Here is a 21,475-nt window from a genome sequence, read left to right as displayed (position 1 = left end):
CGGATTATTAAGTTAACATGAGGAATAAATGCAGACTAAGAACCATAAACATGGAGCTAGCAGAAGAAACTTTTGAAGGTTTTGATGAAGTAACTGAAGCCGGTGCAGTTCATCAGGTAACCTCTGGGCGTCTTATCATACAAACAAGACGGATCCAGTTCAAGGAGAAGGTTAAAAAGTCAAGTGAACAGTTTGCTTCTGTATTTGCCTCTAGATTAAATGTGTAAGACTGATTTAATGGGTAATGGGGCGGGGCGTCCATCCTATCCTGAGACTGAAAATGTGCCCTAATTAGGGGTGTGTGGCTTTTGATTGACAGGTGACAGTTAAACCCTCAGTTCTAAAAGCTTCAGACCCAAAGGCGCTGAAGCTCATGCTGAGCTCATGAGGCGGGTTTGAAGTGTTTGTAAGGGTCGTCCTGTGTGGAGCGATAAACACATTTTATCCATCCATCCACCCACCCACCCACCCACCCATCCATCTCTTTATCCCTTGTGCTATCCTAGGCACTTTAACATTGGGAGTGGACTAGACAGTGCTCTGAACCTTTTTTCTTCAATGATTTGTGATCTTCACTGGTGTCCATGGATTACATGAAATCTTTCCACCTTTATCCACCTTTGTCATGGTAGGGAGAACACGTCATTGGAAGGGGGGGGGGGTCATCTGGGATAGCACAAGGGTTAAAATGTGTGTGAGGGACAACCAATAAAACCTGAGCTGAACATCTCAGAGCAGCAGATGGTCTACGGAATCCAAGACGCTCAGATATTCAATGTGGAGTCTGATCACGAAGAGCTCTGAAGGTAATGAAAATAGAAAAAAAATGAACTGGGAGTAGAGTGCAGTGATGCTTCTGCTGGTGGGAGTTCTAAAACCTGCAGAAGAGTTCTGAACAGCCTGGAGGCGCTGAAGCTCCCTTTGACTGTTACAATAGTTTTAAGTAAGGTAGTTTGCCCTCTCTGGGTGGGTGGTGTGCTCCTGCCCCAGGTGAAGGAGTTGAAATATCTTGTTCACGAGTGAGGGAAGGGGTGAGTGATTGATTGGTGTGGCATCTGCCGTTATGCGGTCGCTGTACCGGGCCGTTGTGGTGAAGAGAGAGCTTAGCCAAAGAGCAAAGCTCTCAATTCACCGGTTGATCTTTGTTCCACTACTCCCCTATGGTCATGAGCTCTGGGTCATGACCCAAAGAACTAGGCTAAAATGAGCTTCCTCCCAAGGGTGGCAGAGCGCTCCCTTAGAGATAGGATGAGGAGCTCGGTCACCCACGGAGAGCTCTGAGTAGAACTGCTGCTCCTCCACATCCAGAGGAGCCAGTTGAGGCGGCTCGGGCGTCTGGTCCTGGACGCCATCCCGCTGGGCGGAGGCCCCGGGGAAGACCCAGGACACACTGGAGAGACTATGTCTCTGCTGGCCTGGGAACGCCTCGAGGTCCCCCCAGAGGAGCTGGAGGAAGTTGCGGGGGAGAGTCTGGGCATCTTTGCTTAGACTGCTGCCCCCCTGAGCCGGTCCGGGACGAGCGGAAGAAGATGCATGGATAGCTTTAAGTTCTACTCTAAATCTTCAGCTTCAACCAAACTCAGGTTGATTTTCAGTCTTATTGCTGCGGTTCGTACATCCCGCCGTCATCTGGATCTGTGACCTTCCTGCTGTGCGCCAGCGTTCGTCAGCATCACACTAACTGCAGTATCCGCACAGTAATCGATTTCATTTGTTTGTGTGAATGGAGTCCTGTCGGCCCTTCCTAAATATTCAGAGTAATCTTTTTCTAAAACAAACTTTGTGATTTCTTCTATTTTCCCGTTTAAAAACTAGTTTATGTTAGAAAAAAAAGCTTCAAGCGTCACGAGGAACCGAGAGTTTAAACCCACTCACTGCTGACGGAAACAGAACGTCTCCATCCAAATATGTAAAGACAGATCAGTGTCCTTTTCTAGTGGAGGGGGGGGCAACAAGAGTTTAAAGTGTGGCTGCTCTGTTCTGCTGCTAATTGGAATGCAAATCAGAGGATGTTCTGCCAGTGAAATGTTCTGTCACATCCTGCAAAGAAGAAAGTCCTTCCAGTCTTCAGTCTCAGAGCAGAAAGAATTCAAGATGAAAGGAGATAAAGACAATCAAAGTAATTCATTTACGTCCCAACGTCTGAGTTTTTCTTCTGATAAAAAAGAAAAAAAGATTTCTGTTGCATCCTCTTGATTAACCATATAGACACGGAGATGATGTAAACACAGGGAAATCCTTCACTTTTTGTTTGACATTTGAATGTCACGATTAGACGACGTTTACAAAAATGAACTAAAACTGTTAAAACATGGAAGCAAACTTACCAGCAGCATCAGCTGATCAGTGGGAAACTAAAGACTAAATCTGGACATCAAAGTCTGGCAGAGAATCCAGATCATTCCGGTTACGCCCAACTGTCTCTACTGTATTTGAATAACTGTTATTATGGCTGACCAGCAGATAAAATTAGAGTTGTGGGTGCAGGGCTCGACATAGCCATTTGTCCGCTGGCCCGGTCCTGTTTTTCGAGCAGTGCGGACCACAAGACTTTACTTTTCACTTGTCCGCTCGGGCCACTAAAATATCTAACGGTTTATATATTCTTCACCTTTTTCAATAAAGTAAATTTTGCGAAAACGTGTAGATTTACCTCGTCTTCATAATTTAGTTTTTCTGCTAGTCCTGTGTTCAGACTTCAAGGGTTTCTATGGGAAACCTTTGATCACTTCTCCTTCTCTCCCGCCTGCGCGCGCGCGGCTTTCACTGCCGAGCACCACGCGGCACGCGCTCACTACTTTTTTTTTTCCAAACTTTATTGAATGTAACAATTCAATACAAAACAATGTTAAACAGCAACAACGAAGCCACAAGCCAGTGGGTTATTATTACATTTGATTATAAATCCGACACCGTCACTGAAGAGAGACTGAAGCATGTCAGAGATGTGGAAGACATGGCAGGAATAGATAGGAATATTTTGGATGGAGTAGTGGGTATAATTAGTAGTATGGACAGCAAGCTTATTTAATGAATGCTTTGAAGATAAAAATGTATCCACTAAGCTTTAAGCTGAATGTCAAAGAATCAAAGGCAACTCCAAATACCTGAATTTCAGACTCAAATGCAGTAGAATGTTAAACTACTTAATTTTGTTTTTCTTTACAACACTGTAAGCAGTAAGTATTTCTAGTTAGCTGAATGATCTCAGTTAGACCTGCACAATATGAGGAAAACTCGCGATATGCGATATCAGAGATTAAAATTGCGATAACGATATAATTTGCGGTATATAAACAAACAGCAAAATAACCAAATAACCATTCCCAGTTTAAAAATTATACTCCAAATGACCCACGTTGACATAGGTTACAAACATCTAACATAACAGGGCTCCATCTGATTGGTCAACAATGTGAAGGCGTCCATCCGATTGGTCAAATGCATTAAGGGATTTATTTGATTCGTTAAATGGTTCAAGCTGCCATTAGATTGTTTTAACACATTTAAGGTTTATGATTTATTGCGATATTTGCCGTTAGAAGCACCATGAAAACTTCTGAACTAGTGTTACCTACTACACTGCAGTGCTCTCTTCAAAACATCTGAAACAGACTAGAGCAGATTTAAGTTTGATATGGTCTATTTTCAGTCATTGAAAAGTGTAGAAATAAGTGATGTCACCAGAATGCACCAAATTGCACCATATTAAAAGTTTCCGGGGGGGCATGCCCCCGGACCCCCCTAAAGTTGCAAGCACCTGCGGAGCGGCGGGTCCCGCTATGCGCGGTGTCGGGCCAGTAACTTTCAGGCAGGGCCAGTAAGTTTCAAAAACTACTGGCCCTGTGGGCCAGTGCAAATTTCTGGGCTATGTCAACCCCTGGGGTGAGATTCTCATTTGAAACAGACAACAGCAGAGAGGAAATCATTATGACTGAAGGAAGAAGGAGAAGAGAAGCGGCTGGCAAATCCATCCCAGAAGAGCAGCTCTGATCCTCAGAGCTGCAGCATGAAGGAAAAAAACGGTTCAGATGGATTAAAGGGAAATCTTAAGTCAAAGGCTAAATTTGGAAGTCTGAATCTTCCAAATTCTGACTCTGAGCCTGAAGGGCAGAGGAGATGGTGAGCCAGTAAGCAGGTTTACAAACTCCAGAGGAACCAACAAAAGATGCAAGAAATCCACTCAAAGTACGAGGGGCCACCGAAAACTGAGACGGGTTTGACCGACAGTCCGCCTGGAAGCAGGTTCATTTGAGGTCGGCAGACTCGGCACAAAGATCAACAACGAGGTAACTAGTGTACTATACGATTGAGAACTTCAGCTGAAGTGAGACGTGTGGAGTGGGGGGAAAAAACACAGCAGAGGACGGAAATCTGCTGCTGCAAACTGCAGCTGCAGCAAAAACACAGCGAGTAATTTATTCAGGCAGAAATGCGACGGCAGGGAGAGAGAGCGCTCACCCTCGCGGGGGTGGAAGTATTATTAGAAGTACAGGCGATGGAGGTCAGGTGTGATGATGGCGAAGGTTCATTATGTTTGGAGGAAAGCTTTGGAGATGCACCATGGCAACATGGATCAGGTCCCACAAGTGGCAAGAGGAAAGGAACCAGCGTCCAGAAAAATCCCATTGACAGTATAAGAGAACTGGACCGAGCGGAGGCGATGTCACCCATGAAAATGGTTTACTGCTGTCTCCAATAGAACAAAGTTCATCCAGTCGCCATTTTTTCACGATACGGATACGATACGATACGCCACCATGTTGGAGCCAGATGACGTACGTAACCAGTGAATGGTCCGAGTCGGTCTGAGTCAACGTTTCTATGGCAACCAGTCTCATCAAACAGGAATGAGCTTGTTGGAAGGCCACTCACACTTGAAAGCAAGCTACACGAAATCTGTCAATCCAGCAGGCTCCACCTACTTTTGTGGAGACATCTGATAGGTCAGTTTAGAACTGTCAAGGTATCAGATCAATAAATGTTTTTTCTGACCAACAGAGTTACTGAAGAACAGCTGTTCATTTCTTTATAGAATTCTATAAGATTTTGCCTTCCTGTTTGGAATACCAGGGGGGAGGAGTCACTCAGTCCAGTTCTCTTATACAGTCAGTGGTTTAAACATAAGATGGAAAATATTTAGCATCTGTTTGGGGGGGTTTAATCCCTATGTTTTAAGTATTAAATCTCTCATAAAAATCAGGCACAAAGTCAAACAAAAGCAACTGAAGCCAAATCACTTCACCAGGTCACCACTAGGTGGCTTGTATTCACTCCAACTGCTGCAGCTCCATAAATGAGGCTTCATCTAAAGCTGAGGGTCATTCTGGAAGTTGTGCACAAACTGCCTTCTTTTTCCCTCGTGACAACACATTCGGGGGTCTTGGGGGTGGGCTTTAGTTTGTGATGTACCCCCCCACACACACCTTGGTTTTGCCCCCCCTCCCGTCCTGCTTTTAAATCCAGTTCAAACGGGTAGGGAGGCTTTGAGTGTGAGGAGAATGACGGCAGCTCGCTGAAATTCGATGTAATAAAGGGATTTATTTGACTTTTTTTTTTTGCAGGCAGGCATAAGCTTTTTGATGTGCAAGACCCCCCCCCCGCCCCCCAGCCCCCCTCCTGACTGACGGATCTGCAGCTCAAAGGCCTTTTTTCTGTCTCACCTCCGATTAAACATGCATTATTCCAGAGAAGTAAGGTGTGACCACATAAATGCATGTTATTCTATATTTTCATTTGTTATAATTCTTCTGTTTTTTATTTGAATAGGATATATTTACAAATGTCTTTAGTTTGCATTTGACACTTTTTTTGGTAGACATTGTTAAGCAGCGTTGCCATGGTGAAATGTGATCCATCAGGAAGTGGCTCACATTCTGTTTTTGAAGTCTTTAGCATAAAATCATTAAAAGAAATGACTTTTTATAGGGAGAAACTGCATAACCATTAAATGTGGAGGAGTTCTTTATTGAAACTAAATGAAACCAAAATGAAAACCCATCAATCTGCTGCTTTTTCTGCTCAGAACAGACACAGGCTCCTTCCTGGTTTAACGGATTTTCTCCTCCTTCTGTGTCAGGCGGTTTGATGTTCATACAGCTGAGGGGGCCGGCTGCACGGGGGGGGCAGGGTGTTAAGGGGAAATACCGCTGGTACCTGTTTAAACGCACCTCGAATTCATTGGTGTGGTTTTTTTCTTTTTATAAAGACATTTCTATTTTGATATAATAGTGAAGAACTTGATTTGTTTATTTTATAATGTAGCCACGACGGGGTCCGAGCCCGGGTCTCATTGTGCCGGTCCCAAGCCCGGATAAATTCAGAGGCTTGTGTCACGAAGGGGATCGGGCGTACAATCTTTGCCAAGCCAAATGTGCAAATCAGACCTCAGATTAAGCTGATTTGCTGTGGAGACCACAGAAGAGATACACTGAAAGGAAGAGAAGACGAGTTTTATTTTGAAGGGGCTTATTTTAATTTCTTTCAATCTAGCACTTTCGATTTTGTTGTCAGTTTTTCAAACCAAGGAGAAGATGTAAAAATGTGTTTTGAGGTCCTGCGGCACGGTCCGAGTGCTGGTCACGGTGCGTCAGTCCGGCAGCAGCACCTTTTGAGCAACGCAGCGATTCGGGCGTCAGACACGTCGCAGCAGGAGTCAAAAACTCTGACCTTTATAGGCACGTGTAATTTTCAGTGACTTGATCAGTGGGTAGACTACAAATCCAATATGGCCGATGGATGCGAGGGTTCCTGTCCTGAACTTCCGTCCATTATTTTCTAACCCGCTGGTGCCGTGAGGTTGCCGGAGACGGTCCCGCCAACTGATGGGCGAAGGTTTCTGGCTGACCGGCAGTCAGAGAGCCGCTGCGGGATGGGGAGGGCGCCTGCTTAAATCTTTTTCATCAAGACAATAATAAAAACATCCTCCAGTCTGAATGACCCAGCTGGGTCCGAATGACCCCAACACGGAAACATGATTACCGATGTTTTTGTAGAGCTTTAATCTCTAAACATCCTCCCTTTCTTCCATGCATTGTAATGAGATAAACACAGATACAAACATTAAGCAGTAGCTCCGCCCACAAATATTTGGGGCATCGAGGCGTCAAGCACATTTTTTGGACATGCATCGAGCAGCAAATCTGAAGCGCGCCAAAAGGGAGGCGCACTTTTGAAAATTTGACATGCGAATTGCGTCAGGTGTGAATATCGCTTTAGTTTATGTATTGGTTTACATCGTAGTTTACGGGTTTGTTACGTCATTTCAGGATGTTGTTAAAGTAAAAATTAAAAATAAAATTGTGCATTCTTGTCTGGAAGTCCAATGTTGTCCTCCTGATGTGACGTGAACCCACTATGAGGTGGCCCAAATGCTTGTTGGTGGAAAAAGCCTCTGTGGGTTTGAGAGAAACCTTAACCCAACAGGTTCCACTGCCCCAGGTTCCACTGACGGACCGATTTTCCGTAAGGAAAATCGGTCCGTTAGCTTTAGAGCTCCACAGTACATCAACAGCTTTTTCTCTCCTCAACAAGAAGTCGTTGTTCTCAAACATTCAGTCAGTGTTGAAGTCCTGAATCACTAAACTTCTGTTTAGGTCCAACCACTGTGAAACCAGCCGCCTGCTTGGGTGAGAAATGAGAACTGCTTTCTGCTTTTAGGTCAAATATCTGCAGGTTCTGCTTTCAGGTCAAACATCTAGACCTTTCGTCTGTCCTTGCTGTTTTTAGCTCTGCTACTGTTCCTTTTAACAGCTGCTCAGCCCCTGAGCTTCAGCCATGTGTGAAGCTCAAGAGAAAGTCTTTTTTCAGTGGTGACACATGATTATGTTGCTTTTCGTTTATTTAAGAGCGCGTGTCCCTGAGAAGAGAAACAAAAAGCTCCTTTTTTTATTTAAAGACAGAGGGGTCAATAAGTATTCAATTACGTTTCATCTAAAGCATGAACTCTGACAAACAGGTTAACTATAAAAGTGTAACAAATCCTTCAGACAGATGTGGACATGGTCTGCATGTTCTCGACTTTTTAGTCCTCAAAGTTCTCTTCACTGCTTCTCAATCCACGCTAATGTGGGAATGGTCATGCTGCCTTATCTGACTCACCAAACGCAACTACAGTGTCTGTCCTGAGGACATGTCAAACTTTAGTCACGTGAACCCCCTACGTGGGGTTGACCCGTACGGGTGCTGCAGGTCTTTGGCTTGTCCAGGTCCATGGATGTTCGTAGAGGAGCGACTGCATCTTAAGGAGAGCGCAGGTGTGTTTTGCAGTTCTTTTGAGGATCGTACGGCCACCTCAAGAAACGTCTGGAAAATGAAACGTTCAATTTGTCGTGCGTGTAGTAAGTGTGTCGTAAAGTGTTTGTAAGGCTAAGGGACGGTGTCGTACGGTGTCCTTAAGTCATACTCTAGTCATTAGTAAGATGTGAGTACTGGCCCCTTACTCACACTCACGTGTTATTTAAGTTTTTACTATGACCAGTCAAACTGCAGTACTCCCACAAAAAGCATATTCCCTACTGGAGGGGGTCTATGACCTTAATATTTCGTGCATCGGCCACCGACAGCCCGTATCCACCCGTAAGGGCAGTTTCGATTAAAGCTTTACTGCAATAACAGGAATTGAACCAGCAGCCGTGTGGCTACTGTTATTCCACCGAAAAAAACAAAAATACCTTACTGTCATTGAGTTGGCTCCATTCTTGAACAGTTGGTGGTCTGTGGACAGGTTTAAGCAGAACCTGTTGAAGAGCAAAGAAGCACCGTCAGCACTCTTACAGACGTGGCTCCTATAACACATCTTCATCAAGTGTTGTTCTTAATACGTACTGAAATCTTCCTACAAACGGGATTATTTACCAAAGTCTTGAATAAAACACTTCAATTCAATTTTATTTGTATAGCCCAAATTCACAACAACAGTTGTCTCGATGGGCTTCGTATAGGTAACTGAAAAAGTTAAACATAAAATCAAAAGGATCATAAATACATAAAATTCAATAAGAAAATACTAAATTGAACTAACAAACTGACTATGCTATACTGGCATCCCTGCCCTTAGACCCCCCTTCGCGGTAAAGAAAAACTCCTAAAAAACCGGATTCTGGAAAAAATGAAGAAACATCAGGGGTGCCCACATGAAGGAGGGATCCTCCCCCAGGACGGACAGGCGATTTCCCAGAACTCTTAGAGAAGAATTAACTTATCTAACTCTACAACTACATATTTAAAGTCCAGCAGACGAGCTTCATCCAGACGGAGTTGGGGGGATGGCCGGGGGCGCGAGTCGAGCCGGAGACAAGACGTCACTTTTGAGCCAGGTGTAGGAGCAGGAGCAGAGGCGAGGTAGACAGTCAGGTACAGGAGCACGGATGAGCCAACTGGAATCTAGAAGCACTCCCACTCCCCAGGAGGGGAAAGAGGGACAGTACATGAATTGCACTGCACCAAACAGAGGCAAGGAGAACTAAATGATGAATAATAATCAAGAATAGAGAAGAGAAGGAGGGGAGAAGTAGATGAGAAAAGAGGACAGAACCCCAGTGCACCATAGTTACACAGCTTCAACTTCTAGCAGTCTACTAACAACAAATAGTTATTGTTATTAAGTTTAATTTAAACATATTAACATTAAGTTAAATAATCTCAGAATACTATCTGACAATAAGCCTGTCCAAAGAGGAATGTTTTCGGTCTAACTTTGAATGTAGAAACTGAGTCGGCCTCTCTTACATGAGCTGGGAGTTTATTCCATAAAACAGGGGCTTGGTGGCTAAACGCTCTACCTCCAACTGTACTTTTACAAACTTTTACAAAACGTGAAAATAAATCTGTTTTGCTCAGAGAGACTTTCTTTGGGTCCAAAATGGTATCTGTGTTGGATTACAGAGCAGCTTTTCTTTTGTATCATGTATTATGTATGTACATATCATGTCACGGTTTGGGTTTCTTTGCCTTTGCTTCTATTTTTGTTCTGTCATGTTTTGAGGTTCTGTTTCCTGTTTTATTTTAAAGGGTTCATGTATTTCTCACCTGTGTTTTGTCTGACCTGTGTGTATTTAAGTCCCGTCTTTGCCTGCCTCCTGTGCTGATCCATACACTCTTGATTCCCTGTTTGTATGAAGTGAACCGTCGTGTTTCTGTTTGTCCAGACTCGCGTGAGGAAACCCCGGTGTTCTGTGCATTCGTTCCCTCAGAGGTGGACCTTCAGAGTCACTGAAGGGCAACAACACTTTTCCTCTTTTCATCCCATAACTCCACAAATATCTGTCAACATCCTCCTTTTACTACTGTTGATTAATGCCATATCAGTCAAAAGCAGACACTTTTATCATAACATTTGGTTTTCTGCGGCACAGATTCAGATCCAATTCAAGTCCTGAAGATGAAACGTGGAAAAGTTGTGTTCCTGTCGTGTAGAAACGCAATATCTCTGCTGCTTCCTGGAACATATTGCTGTTCTGTCCTGAACCCACAATAATCACGTTTCTGCATGTGGAGGTGATGCTGTACAGCCAAATTCACTGATCAGTGAGAGAAAACACAGTTATGGAGGAGAAAAATACACTTTTACTGGAAAAACTCTAAACAGATTCAAGATTTCTGCTTCAATGAAACCTGTTTTTAATAACGCCTAAAGGTTTAACTTTTTATTATTACAGTTCACCAAAAACTAAATTAATAAAAGAATTCTTCTGCATAACACGCTGGAATAGAACATGGCCATGGTATTCACATTGCAAAAGCAGGGAGGGTCTTCTTCTTCTTCTTCTTGTTTGGCTTTTCTACTGCTTACAATCGCACGTCCGCCACCTACAGTTGAAAGGCGCTTGACGTGAAATGTCAAAGAGGTGCAAATCTCACGATTTGGGCACAAAACGGTTCATGGCTAGCTTCCTTGTAATAGCAAATATTTATGACCATCAGGTTTAGCTTTATTTAGATTCATCAGGCTCATCCCAGTTTCTGGGTTCACCATATAAACCTATTCCATACGTCACTGCCAAATCCCAGTCCCTGAGGGTCAAAGGTTGATCCGGTCTAACTGCTAACGGCAATTCAATGACCGCGCGTTTTGTACGTAGATCCTGAAGACGGTCGCAAAAACGTGCGTAGCTACACATGAATGCAAGAGTTTGGAAGCTCGAAACGCCAAGAGGCGGTTTGAATGTACGTTTAGACCAAACTTGCATTTTTTTTTTAATTATTTGAGCTACTTTCTTCCCTAAAGAAACTTAATTAAAAAAAAATTTAACTTAAGTTTATTGATGATACATCATTTACAAAACAAATGATACTGATGAATAATAAAACAAACAAAAACAAACAACTATAAGTTTATTGTCTAATGTTTGCATAACCTGTGTTGCATAAACATCCCAGCTCTGGACCGAAATATGAGCCACAGTGCAAACCAAGTGAGGATGTACAGGAAACCTGTGAGCTCTGACAACCAGGGTGACTGTCAGGACCCCAAATGCAGGAGAAATGCAGGCTTGGAGGCAGAAACTCTGTCAATAAACCTGAACATAAAAAAATTACTGAGCAGACGACGTGACAACGAAGAACAGAAAACCAGAGACTTGAATACACTGAGGACTCGTCACAGTGAGACAAATGTAGATAACTCAAGCCTGGTGTGACTGACAGAGAGAAAACACCAGAAATGACTTAAAAAACAAACTTCAAAACTCAATCATCTCAGTTACATTACAAAGTATTGAGCTGAGCTTTAGTTATTGACCAAATCCGTATTTTCTGTTACAATAGTGCTTTAAAGGGTCTAGATCACACAAAATCAACGTTTTTTCTTTTTTTAAGCTTTTGAGTGTATTATAGGGTTAATTCCTCACGAAAAACCCCACCGAGCAGTATTTTGCTCAATTCGTGCATTTTTTTGTTTGTTTTGTTTTAACAAACTTTATTGAACACAACAATCCAATACAATGCAGTGCAATACACTAATAGGAAAAGAACATTGTTTGTCCTCATTGACAAAGATAGAGATATAAGAGGTATGATCTGAAAATTTGGATTTATAAGTGTGAGATTAGCAAAAAAATAATATAAGATGAATTAAACATAATTGTTCTTTTTTATGAGATGGCCAATGAGTGAAGACACGCCCCTAGCACCGCCCCCAGGCTAACACACACCATGAGCATTTCAAATTCCAGATGTGACTCTGGGTCAAGAGGATGAGGCTCCACAATATGCACATCCATTCTTGAAAACTTAGGATGCTGTTTGTTTTGGTGGGTGAAACACAGACACGCTACCGAGGCCAACTATAGGATGACGTCATGAAATGGGCGGCACCCACACAGAGCAAAAGGCGGAGCCTCAGAGATCAAGTCGTCTTACTTTCAGATAGTAAAATGTGCAGGATCAGTGACTGTAAAATACTTTTTTGCTCTCATGGGCATAAAGTATAAAGTGAATTTATTCACAAAAGTCATTTTAAATGAATATCTGTCCTTTTATTTGTGTTAGAAATTCTCAGGATGATTTGAATGAACCTCAGTCACAGAAAATCCACCATCCCATGTTGATACAAGAGACCAACGCGCCAACAGACCATAATATGAACTTTTCCTCCTTAGAATTCGTGATTTATTTGAGTTTATTGACTAATGCAGAGGGAATTTTGAGAGAGTTATAGAAAATAATCTACACAGAAAACTAAATAATAAATAAGTCAGCAGTTGAGTTTAACAAAGAGTTTTGGTGCTGAAGAGAGAATAAAAAAACAAAACAGTAAAATATTAAAATTAAATTCCCAAACTGATCTATAAAGAAGCTTTTTAAAGACAGATGAGACTCAAAATTCAAAGTTTGGTTAAATAGAGAGCTGAAAGTGAGACGTTCTTTATAATCTGATGGTTGAAGAAAATCTGCAGTTCCTGTGGCTGCACTTTCAGAAAAGCTTCATATCCTTTTTGGTAAAATCCTGGACTGCACTGACTTCATATTCCAACACCCACCTGTTCCCGGTGGATTTCTGACCATCACCACCACCCACTCCCACATTCTGACTGTTCTCACAGTAATTCCATCCCGGCTGCTGCTGCTGCTGCTGCTGCTTGTGTCTTTCAAAGGAAGTTTGAACTCATTCCGGCTTCATTCCGGTTCAGTCTGATGACTTTCCACAGTTTCACTCAAATCTGCCTGAAACTCCTGCAGATCAGAGATCTTCTATGTTTAAAGCTGTCATTTATAGGGCATTTGGAAAACTAGAGTCGCACAGGAATCAATGGTTGCTAAGATACCATCAGTGAAGATGGAAGCAAACGAGTTTAGTTTGGAGGAAGTGGAAGAAATGGAAGAGAAATTCACAGATCCTAAAGTACGTTAGACTGTCAGACAGCTGCCATAATTCCGTCAGCTCGCACTCTTGGATGTGTTTGTCTGAGTTTGTGATTGGTCGGAAAATGGATCTTCACCCTGCAGGAACGACCAGCAACACCAAAATAACACACTCGACGTACCGTGACTCAATCAGCTGGGTCGATATCCTGCTTTTCTTAAGCCTTTCAGAGTAAACAAAATTACTCTTTGACACACCGAAGAACACATTTTTAATGAAATGGGAGTTATACTTACAGCTAATTTTCCTATGTAGAAGTAAGACGACTCGATCTCCGAGGCTCCGCCTTTCACTCCTCCTGGGTGCCGCCCATGTCATGACGTCAACCTAGAGTCTGCCTGGGCAGCGTGTCTGCAGCAACCGAACTTTTGCGAAGATGGATGTGCATTCTGTGCACTGAAAATGAAAGCAGTTAGCCGATCACCGCAAGCTCCACAGAGAAAGTGTGCGTGTGTGTTAGCCTGGGGGCGGGGCTGGCAGCGCAGAGTCTTCCTGAAAGGGGCTGTTCCTCACTTTGTGATGTCACAACTAGAGAACCCGCTCGTTTTTGTGGATTGGGAGGGGCTGGTGCTCAGACAGCAGGTTTTTAGAGGAAGGAAGAGGGTCTTGAGGGTAGGGATGCCCAGTTTAGCTCAGTCTGTGTAGTTTAGTTTAACAATTAACAGTTGAATTTTATGAACTTTATTTTATGTTCTTATACAATTGCCGGTATGAAGCCCATTGAAAAAACTATTGTTGCAATAAATAAAAATTGAACTGAATACTGAAAATTGCGTGAATGAATCAAAATCCCACTTTGGGATTGTTTTGTGAGGAATTAACACTATAATACACTAAAAAGCTCAGTTAGTTGATTTTGCATGATGTAGACTCTTTAAGATGATTGCGTAACACCTTACTACTGAAAAGTGTCGCATATCAGCGCAAAGCTGCTCTTCTCTGCTTCAGAATCCACTGGAATTATGTTAATTGTGTAAATAGTTAACGCTAGTGGATAGAATGTAAGCACTAGAGCTAAAGCGCCGGGGTTAAAGGGTCAAATAAAGGATCATTTCGCTTCTCTTCAGCAACAGTTTCATTGTTTAGCTTTCAAATGAAAATCTTTAGGATTTTTTTTATTCAAACGAGTGAGTGCGAGTGTGAAATATTGTCAAAAATTACAGTCAATGATTGGGATCAATAGCATCAGAGATGGGTTAATATCATCCTTAGAGCTGCCCGATGGCACAGCTTCATCTCACTGTAGCCGCAGCCAAACCAGATGATGCAAACGTCACGGATGTGAGGATCTGATGCGGTGGAGCGTCGTTTCATTCCGTCTCCTCGCTCTATAGGAGTACGTGCTGGAAGCTGCCTCTGCGTCACAGAGCAGCCAACGTTCACGCAGACTCCCCCAGCTTCAAACTGTTCTCCTGCAATTATGCAATGCAGATGCATTTCTAATTAACACCGCCCACACCCCACGCTCAACCCCCGGGGGCAAAACCGGGCTGTTGGGGGGGGGGGGGTGTCTGCTTGTGGATGAGAGGAACAGCATAAAGCTGAGTCCCTCTGGATGCGATTGTGAAACGTTGTTTCTTTGCAGCAGCAGAGGAACTAATGAAGATGTCGGAGGCTGTGGTAAAAAATGTTCACATGCTGCAGTTTGTGAGAAGTTCTCCATGAACTTTTCATTCCTTCACCAGGGAGGAACATAAAAAGAAATTCATGGTCTGCAGAGATCCTTGACCTAAAGAACCAAATATCCTGAAGATCCTTGTTTAGTCCAAGGAAAAGCATTCCCACTCAGAAACATCTGGAGGAGCTAAAACACCACAAACAGGTCCTGTAGAAGCTGAGGTTGGTGTCCTTTTGTCCCTGAGGACAAAATAAGGAACTTCTGGATCTGCTGTGAATTACTAACATAGGTGGACAGGTTTGACTGAAAGAACAAAAGTTGATTATAGAAACAGACATGATGCCATGTTCCTCAACACAATGAGGCAATTTTCCCCATTTCATCTAAAAATCAGAACAACTTTGATGGTCGTGTCTTCAGCAGCTCTGTGTCATTTCCCCGCTTTTGTCCTGGAAAATAACCTGATTCTGGGCGGACTGAGGCTCAAACGCAGCTGTGAGCAATCAGCGCCGCCGAACCACAAGAGCAATCAGGACAAACGCAGCAACAGCAACTCCAAACTACAAGAAAACTACAGGAGAAGACATGAGAGGAGGAGGACCACTGAAGAAAAACCAATTCTGTCTAAATGTGTGAAGAAAAGCTGAAAGGTGTAACCGTCATCGCACAGTCCAGCTGAGGTCAAAGAGGAAGAGAGCAAATATATATAATATAATAAAATGTCTGCAAATGCTGCTGTATAAAAACACAGGTGCTAACAACAAGAGCTAAAATAGCTAAATAGAAAAAGCTTTAATAATCTAAGCACTAAAATAATATTTTTAGTAGAACTGATTTCTACATTTCTTGCAGCAGAAAAATGAAAAAAATCTTAACAAAACGATTAAAAACGCTAACATGTAGAACAAACACCTTTTTGACCAAACAATGTTTTTAAAGACGGACTCTGGTCTATTTTCAAAGTGTTCCCAGTGGTCTTTTAATTACGATGATCCCATTTTTAGCCAAACTCCGAAAACTGTGTCATTGTCTAGGACATAGTTTCTGCAGAGCAGCAGGAGTTCATTAGAAATTCACTTCTGAGTTGTGGGCGGGCCGTAAGCCCAACCTGACATTGCAGCTCCTCATTGGCTAAACACACCCGATCCACGTAATCAGCAGCAGATGCAGCAGGGTTTCTGGAAAACCAGCAGGACACCGGCCCTCGAGGCCTGGATTTGGGGACCCCTGGGTTATAGGATTTCATATGAAACTGTCTAAATGAATTCTGCATTAGAACTTAGACATCATGATTAGGGGAATAGTGATTTGACCAGATGTTGGTGGTTGAATCTGTGGATCTGTCAAAAATAACAGATGTTTGCTTGTTCTGTCTCCACAAAACCATCAATGAATCAAGAAGAACTTCAGTCATAACTGGACATGGTTGTCCTTTGGAAGAGAACAAAGACACAAAGAACTGAAATAGTATGCAAGAAAGCTGCTATCAGAAAGTTCCTGCAAAAAGGAACTTGAAAGAAAAACCAGAGATTTCTTCCTTTATTCTTAACATGTTTTTGATTACTGAAAAGCAAAAGGATTCCCATCAGAACAGAGGATCTACAGCCTGGTGAAAAACATTTTGGACAGATTTTAGACTTTCAGACTTTAGAAATAAAAAAAAAAAATAATAAGCAGTGATCCGATCCTGAATGATTTCTGTCCTGAACTACTGTGATGCCCCAAGTAACGAACGCCACTCAGAACAAACGATCTGGATTACGTAAGAACTCCATAACCAATTATACGCATAACCGGCGGTCTGCATAATGAACAATCGACAAATCCCAATACTATCTGGATAACCAACAATCCACACAACCAACGATCCAAAACCAACAATCCACAACCAACGATTCACACAACCAACGATCCACACAACCAACGATCCAAAACCAACAATCCACAACCAACGATCTACACAACCAACGATCCACACAACCAACAATCCAAAACCAACAATCCACAACCAACGATCTACACAACCAAGGATCCACACAACCAACAATCTAAAACCAATGATCCACAACCAATGATCCACAACCAACGATCCACACAACCAACGATCCAAAACCAACAATCCACAACCAACGATCTACACAACCAACGATCCACACAACCAACAATCCAAAACCAACAATCCACAACCAACGATCTACACAACCAAAGATCTACACAACCAACGATCTAAAACCAATGATCCACAACCAATGATCCACAACCAACAATCCACACAACCAAAGATCTACACAACCAACGATCTACACATCCAACAATCCAAAACCAATGATCCACAACCAACACTGCACACAACCAACAATCCACACAACCAAGGATCTACACATTTAACGATGCACAATAGGGTTGGGAGATGTCCATTAAATTGGCAGTTGATGATGTTTACAGTAAAACAAAGGGGTGGACGATGATATAATCGGAGGGGGGGGGGTATTTTTTAATTTTTCGTTATTATAAAATTATAATTGGTTATTTTTCTTTATTACTTTTTTTTCCCAACTAATGACTCATCCGCGATCATCCAGTATAAACTGAGGGAAGTAACTTTAACAAAAAAAATAACAAACAAAATAGAAAAGAAGTAGTCCGCTCCTGCACTTGATTAGTCAAGTAGACCGGTGGACCGAGTGACCGTGTCTCTGAGCAGAGCAGACAGACTTTGTGTTTGAGGGGAATGCAGGATGATTTGTTACATATGCGGTATGTGTGGGAGACTTTGGACTGTGATCCGTCCCACAGCTCTAGGTGAACGAGCTACCGAACTCAGGAGAACCTGGTCTTCCGGTAAAAGTGCGTCTCCGGACAGAGCTCGGACCACCGGCTCACACAACAGCGGTGTGTGAGCTGTTCAAAGCAGAAATGTCACTCAGTCCTTAGAAACTGTTCAAACAATCAGGTGGAATTGTGTTTCCAGTTGTTGTTGTTGTCCCAACAAAATAAAGGCTGCCGTTATTCCCACATATTTACATTCAGCCAAGATGCAGATTGCAGCGTTTCCTGCGTGGATTTTATGTTCATCAAAGGCTAAAAGTCATGGCTTCTTCCGGCTCCGTTTTGCCACAAAAAAAGCACTGACCGCACGGATTAAAATTAAAATAATGAGCGAACAGGCGCTTCATGATAACCGTAACATAAATAAAAGCACGTTTAGAAGATCATCTCGTATTTTACCAAGCTGCCAGATATCTATGTAGCCTCTCAGCGGAACTCATTTCCTCTTCCGGTATTTCAAACACTACTGCGCACCTGCAAATGATTTATTCCCACCGAAAGTGTGACCCATGAGAACGTTTGTTATAATACAAAAGGTTTTTCTGGGCTTATGTGCGCGGTTGAATTCTAATTCGAATATTGATCCGATCAAGATATAACTGCGGCTTATGGTGTCGATTCACAGCGTGGCGGGGGCGTGGCATCACGACGGTGTCTCTCCATCGTGATGTCAGTCCATCGGCACAACCCTAATCCACACAGGCAACGATCTAGATAAGCAACGATCCACACAACCAACAATCTACACAAGCCACGATCCACATAAAGAACGATCCGGATAAGCAGCAATCCACATTATCAATGATCCACGCAGCCAACGATCCACATAATCAACGTTGCAGATAACAGACCAGCACAACGCACTCCTCTGTCACAACAACACATCTCACCACTGTCGTCCAGCTGCCATACGTCTCCTGCACAACTCCAACATTCTTCTCTCTCACTCCAAACTTCCTCGTCATCTTTTTATTCTGTATAAACGCAATTTTCTACATGTTGATTCGGGTGGGCGGAGTAAAGTTTAGTCATTGTGGTCATCCCACTTAAGGCTATAAGTTCCTCCTTCAGAATCTAAAAGACAATGTCACCGCCTTTTTTAACACAACATCTGGAGAAGCGGGCGTGGTTTCCTGTCCTCCATTTGACTTTTTTGACATGAAGTCACAGAATTCTTCTGAAGATATAGAAAAAGTTGAATCCTTTTATTTCTGTTTTTTTGCAAGAAATATGGTAACTCTAATGTAATTCTAATATAACTGTAATTAGGTTTAAATATTCTCAGGTGCAATGAGTGTTTAGATTTGAGCAGAGACAACCTTCAAAGCTCTGAAAAACAGAATCCTGCCGTTAAAAATCATCATTTTCCTGAAAACTACATTTTCAGGGCTCTTTAAAGCACATTTTTCCCTCCCTCTTCTTGTGAAGTTCTGGAGCAGAAGGAGGCTCCTCTGACGCCTGTGGCCCTCCCAGAGAGCATGCGCACCCCTGGCTGCAGAGGAATCTCCACTCATAACGGGAACATGGTGTGATTTTGCTCTGATAGCAGCAGAGGAGGAGCTGCAGCCCCCCACTCATATTTCTGTAGCCTCCATTCTGCTCTGATGTGCGTGCGCGCGCACGTGTGTGTGTGTAAATAATTGATCTCCGTCTCTCGGTCAGGAGGACGTTCGCGGGACGTTTCTCCCTCTATCCTCCCCATGTGATCTCCTCCCCTCCACAGAGCTCACAGCACCCCCACCCCCCACCACCATACTTCTCCTCCTCCCCCTCCCTCCCCGTGCAGGAAGACAAGGCGGAAAGCAGGAGGGTGAACCAAGGACGTCTTTTCTCGAGCCCCCGGAGCCGGAGATGCCAGGAACGAGACGCTATTAGCCCCCGCTGCTGCAGCCGAAGCCCCGCCGCTGGACCCGCGTTGGTGCGTGAGGAGGACCCACCGCCTGCCCGCCTCCCCACCCCGGAGGACGGAGGTAAATCCGCGCCTCGGCGCAGCCCGGCGCTCCGCGGAGCTGTCCACCCGCGGAGGTGCTGAAAAATCCAGCGTCGCTTCGCTCGGGAAGGGTCGCGCGCGAATTAAACGTAGCCCCGCAATCACGCGCGGTTCGGTAACGTGCGGGGAGCTCCTCCACGCTGGAATGGGATGGCTGTGACCGGAGTCCCTTCAATGGAAGACGGAAAGTTTTATCACATGATCAGGAGGAGCGCGCAGGAGGGGCTCCGCGCGCGGGGATCCTCTGGAAACTCATCCCGCGCGCGCAACTGTCACACGCGCGACACGCTCCGAACCAAACACCTCTCTGCTCGGTTTCCACAGACGCCGTCGCCGGTTGGGTCTGGAGTGAAGCATCGACAGGTTCGGAGCTTTTCCTCCGTCTTGAACCGCTGACCTTGGTGTCCTTCTGTGTTCGCGCGCTGGAGAAACCAACCGGAAACAAATGTTCCCGCGCCAAAACATTCACTGAGATTTCTCCTTCTCATCAACTCATCAGTGTTTTTCCCGCTTCTTCTCCTCTAGATCCGCCTAAAGAGGAATTCTACTATTGAATGTGACATTGACCTGCTGAGGGACGACGGGAATTAAAAGCCATCAGCATGAATTTCGTTATGAAACAAGCGTTGGGGGGTAAGTCCCGTTCAGCACCCGTCCCTTTCTGCGGAGATGCTCTGTCACTTTTCCTGTATGGATTTCTGCGCCTTTCTGCTCATCTGCAGCTGGTTTGGCGCATCGATGTGCGCCTGAATTGCGCAGCAGCTCGTGCACTGAGGGATAATCAAGTCAGAGTCTAATCTATAATTTCATTCCAGCATGTAATCATGTGAATGGTTTACTAATTGCTGCAGCCAGTCCCTGGAAAGATGAGGGTTTTAGATAAATTGTAACTGGTTATTGAACTGTTGGACCACTTAACCCAGCCTGTTTTTGTCCAGAAAATGACATTTCTGTCATTTACAGTGGGACCTCATCAGAGCGTCCAGTGACTGATTGGAGCCACAGTTCTCCCAATCAGGATAAAAACACAAAGTCAGCATGGAAATGATAGAAAAAAGAAAAGTGATCATTTCATCTGACATATAGATGAAATTGACACAACAATCTGCAGGGCGTTTGCATGAATTTCACAGGAGGATCAGCTTGTTTTGTGTGAATTTTCATGTTGAAATAAAGGTTAAAAAGGCATAGTTTGCTGTTTAAACACAAAAACATTTGATCTTTTTTCTGTGGAACGACATCCTTAAAACCAGCGTAGAGGGGACGGTGAGTCGTGATAAACAGAAGCATCAGTCCTATTGATCTGAAGAGGTTTGAGTGAGAGGGTTTGATTAAAAAAATAATGTCAATATTCCTGCTCTGGGTTTCTCCGGAGGCTGCTGCATTGCAGATTTGATTTGGAAGGATTTCTGAATGGATGCGTCGATTAAGAAACACCAAGGAGGAGTTTGCATTTTGAGCTGTTTCTTTTAGTACTGCTCATCAAAAGTAAAACAGAAACGAAACATTTGAGTGCTTCTAGCTTTCAGAACGGGCTAATATTAGAATGAAAGCAGCTGCGAGGATTTGTCAGAGGACAAAGATGCGACCTGACTTGCTAACACGTGCAGATTGGTTTGTTTATTGGAGTCTCTGCTGTGTGAGCATCATGTTGCTTCGGTGTGCGGCGAGCATG

At 43.6% G+C, this 21,475-nt stretch overlaps 2 protein-coding genes across 5 annotated transcripts in view; one reads left to right on the top strand and one right to left on the bottom strand.

Moving 5' to 3' along the window:
- Positions 1-21,475, bottom strand: part of smu1a (SMU1 DNA replication regulator and spliceosomal factor a) — a 222,968-nt gene that overhangs the window by 62,318 nt on the left and 139,175 nt on the right. For all 3 annotated transcript variants that reach the window (XM_078954424.1, XM_078954426.1, XM_078954425.1), the window contains one exon: positions 8,678-8,738. The gene's annotated coding sequence lies outside the window, so the exon portion shown is untranslated. The remainder of the gene's footprint in view (positions 1-8,677; positions 8,739-21,475) is intronic.
- Positions 19,307-21,475, top strand: part of LOC101172174 (complexin-1) — a 53,236-nt gene continuing 51,067 nt past the window's right edge. Inside the window, exons 1-2 of one of the 2 annotated variants that reach the window (XM_004073605.5) lie at positions 19,307-19,780; positions 20,326-20,433. In XM_004073605.5, the coding sequence (XP_004073653.1) occupies positions 20,403-20,433 (31 nt within the window). In that variant the 5' untranslated portion in view covers positions 19,307-19,780; positions 20,326-20,402. Of the gene's footprint in view, positions 20,164-20,325; positions 20,434-21,475 lie in introns of both variants that reach the window. The other variant, XM_004073606.5, reaches the window with a different exon arrangement.

This window comes from Oryzias latipes, chromosome 10, assembly GCF_053564925.1.
Source record: "Oryzias latipes strain Hd-rR chromosome 10, Olatipes_Hd-rR_3.1".
NCBI classification, from domain to species: domain Eukaryota; kingdom Metazoa; phylum Chordata; class Actinopteri; order Beloniformes; family Adrianichthyidae; genus Oryzias; species Oryzias latipes.
The sequence above is the reverse complement of the archived record's forward strand: the minus strand, read 5'-3'. Positions and strand labels throughout refer to the sequence as shown.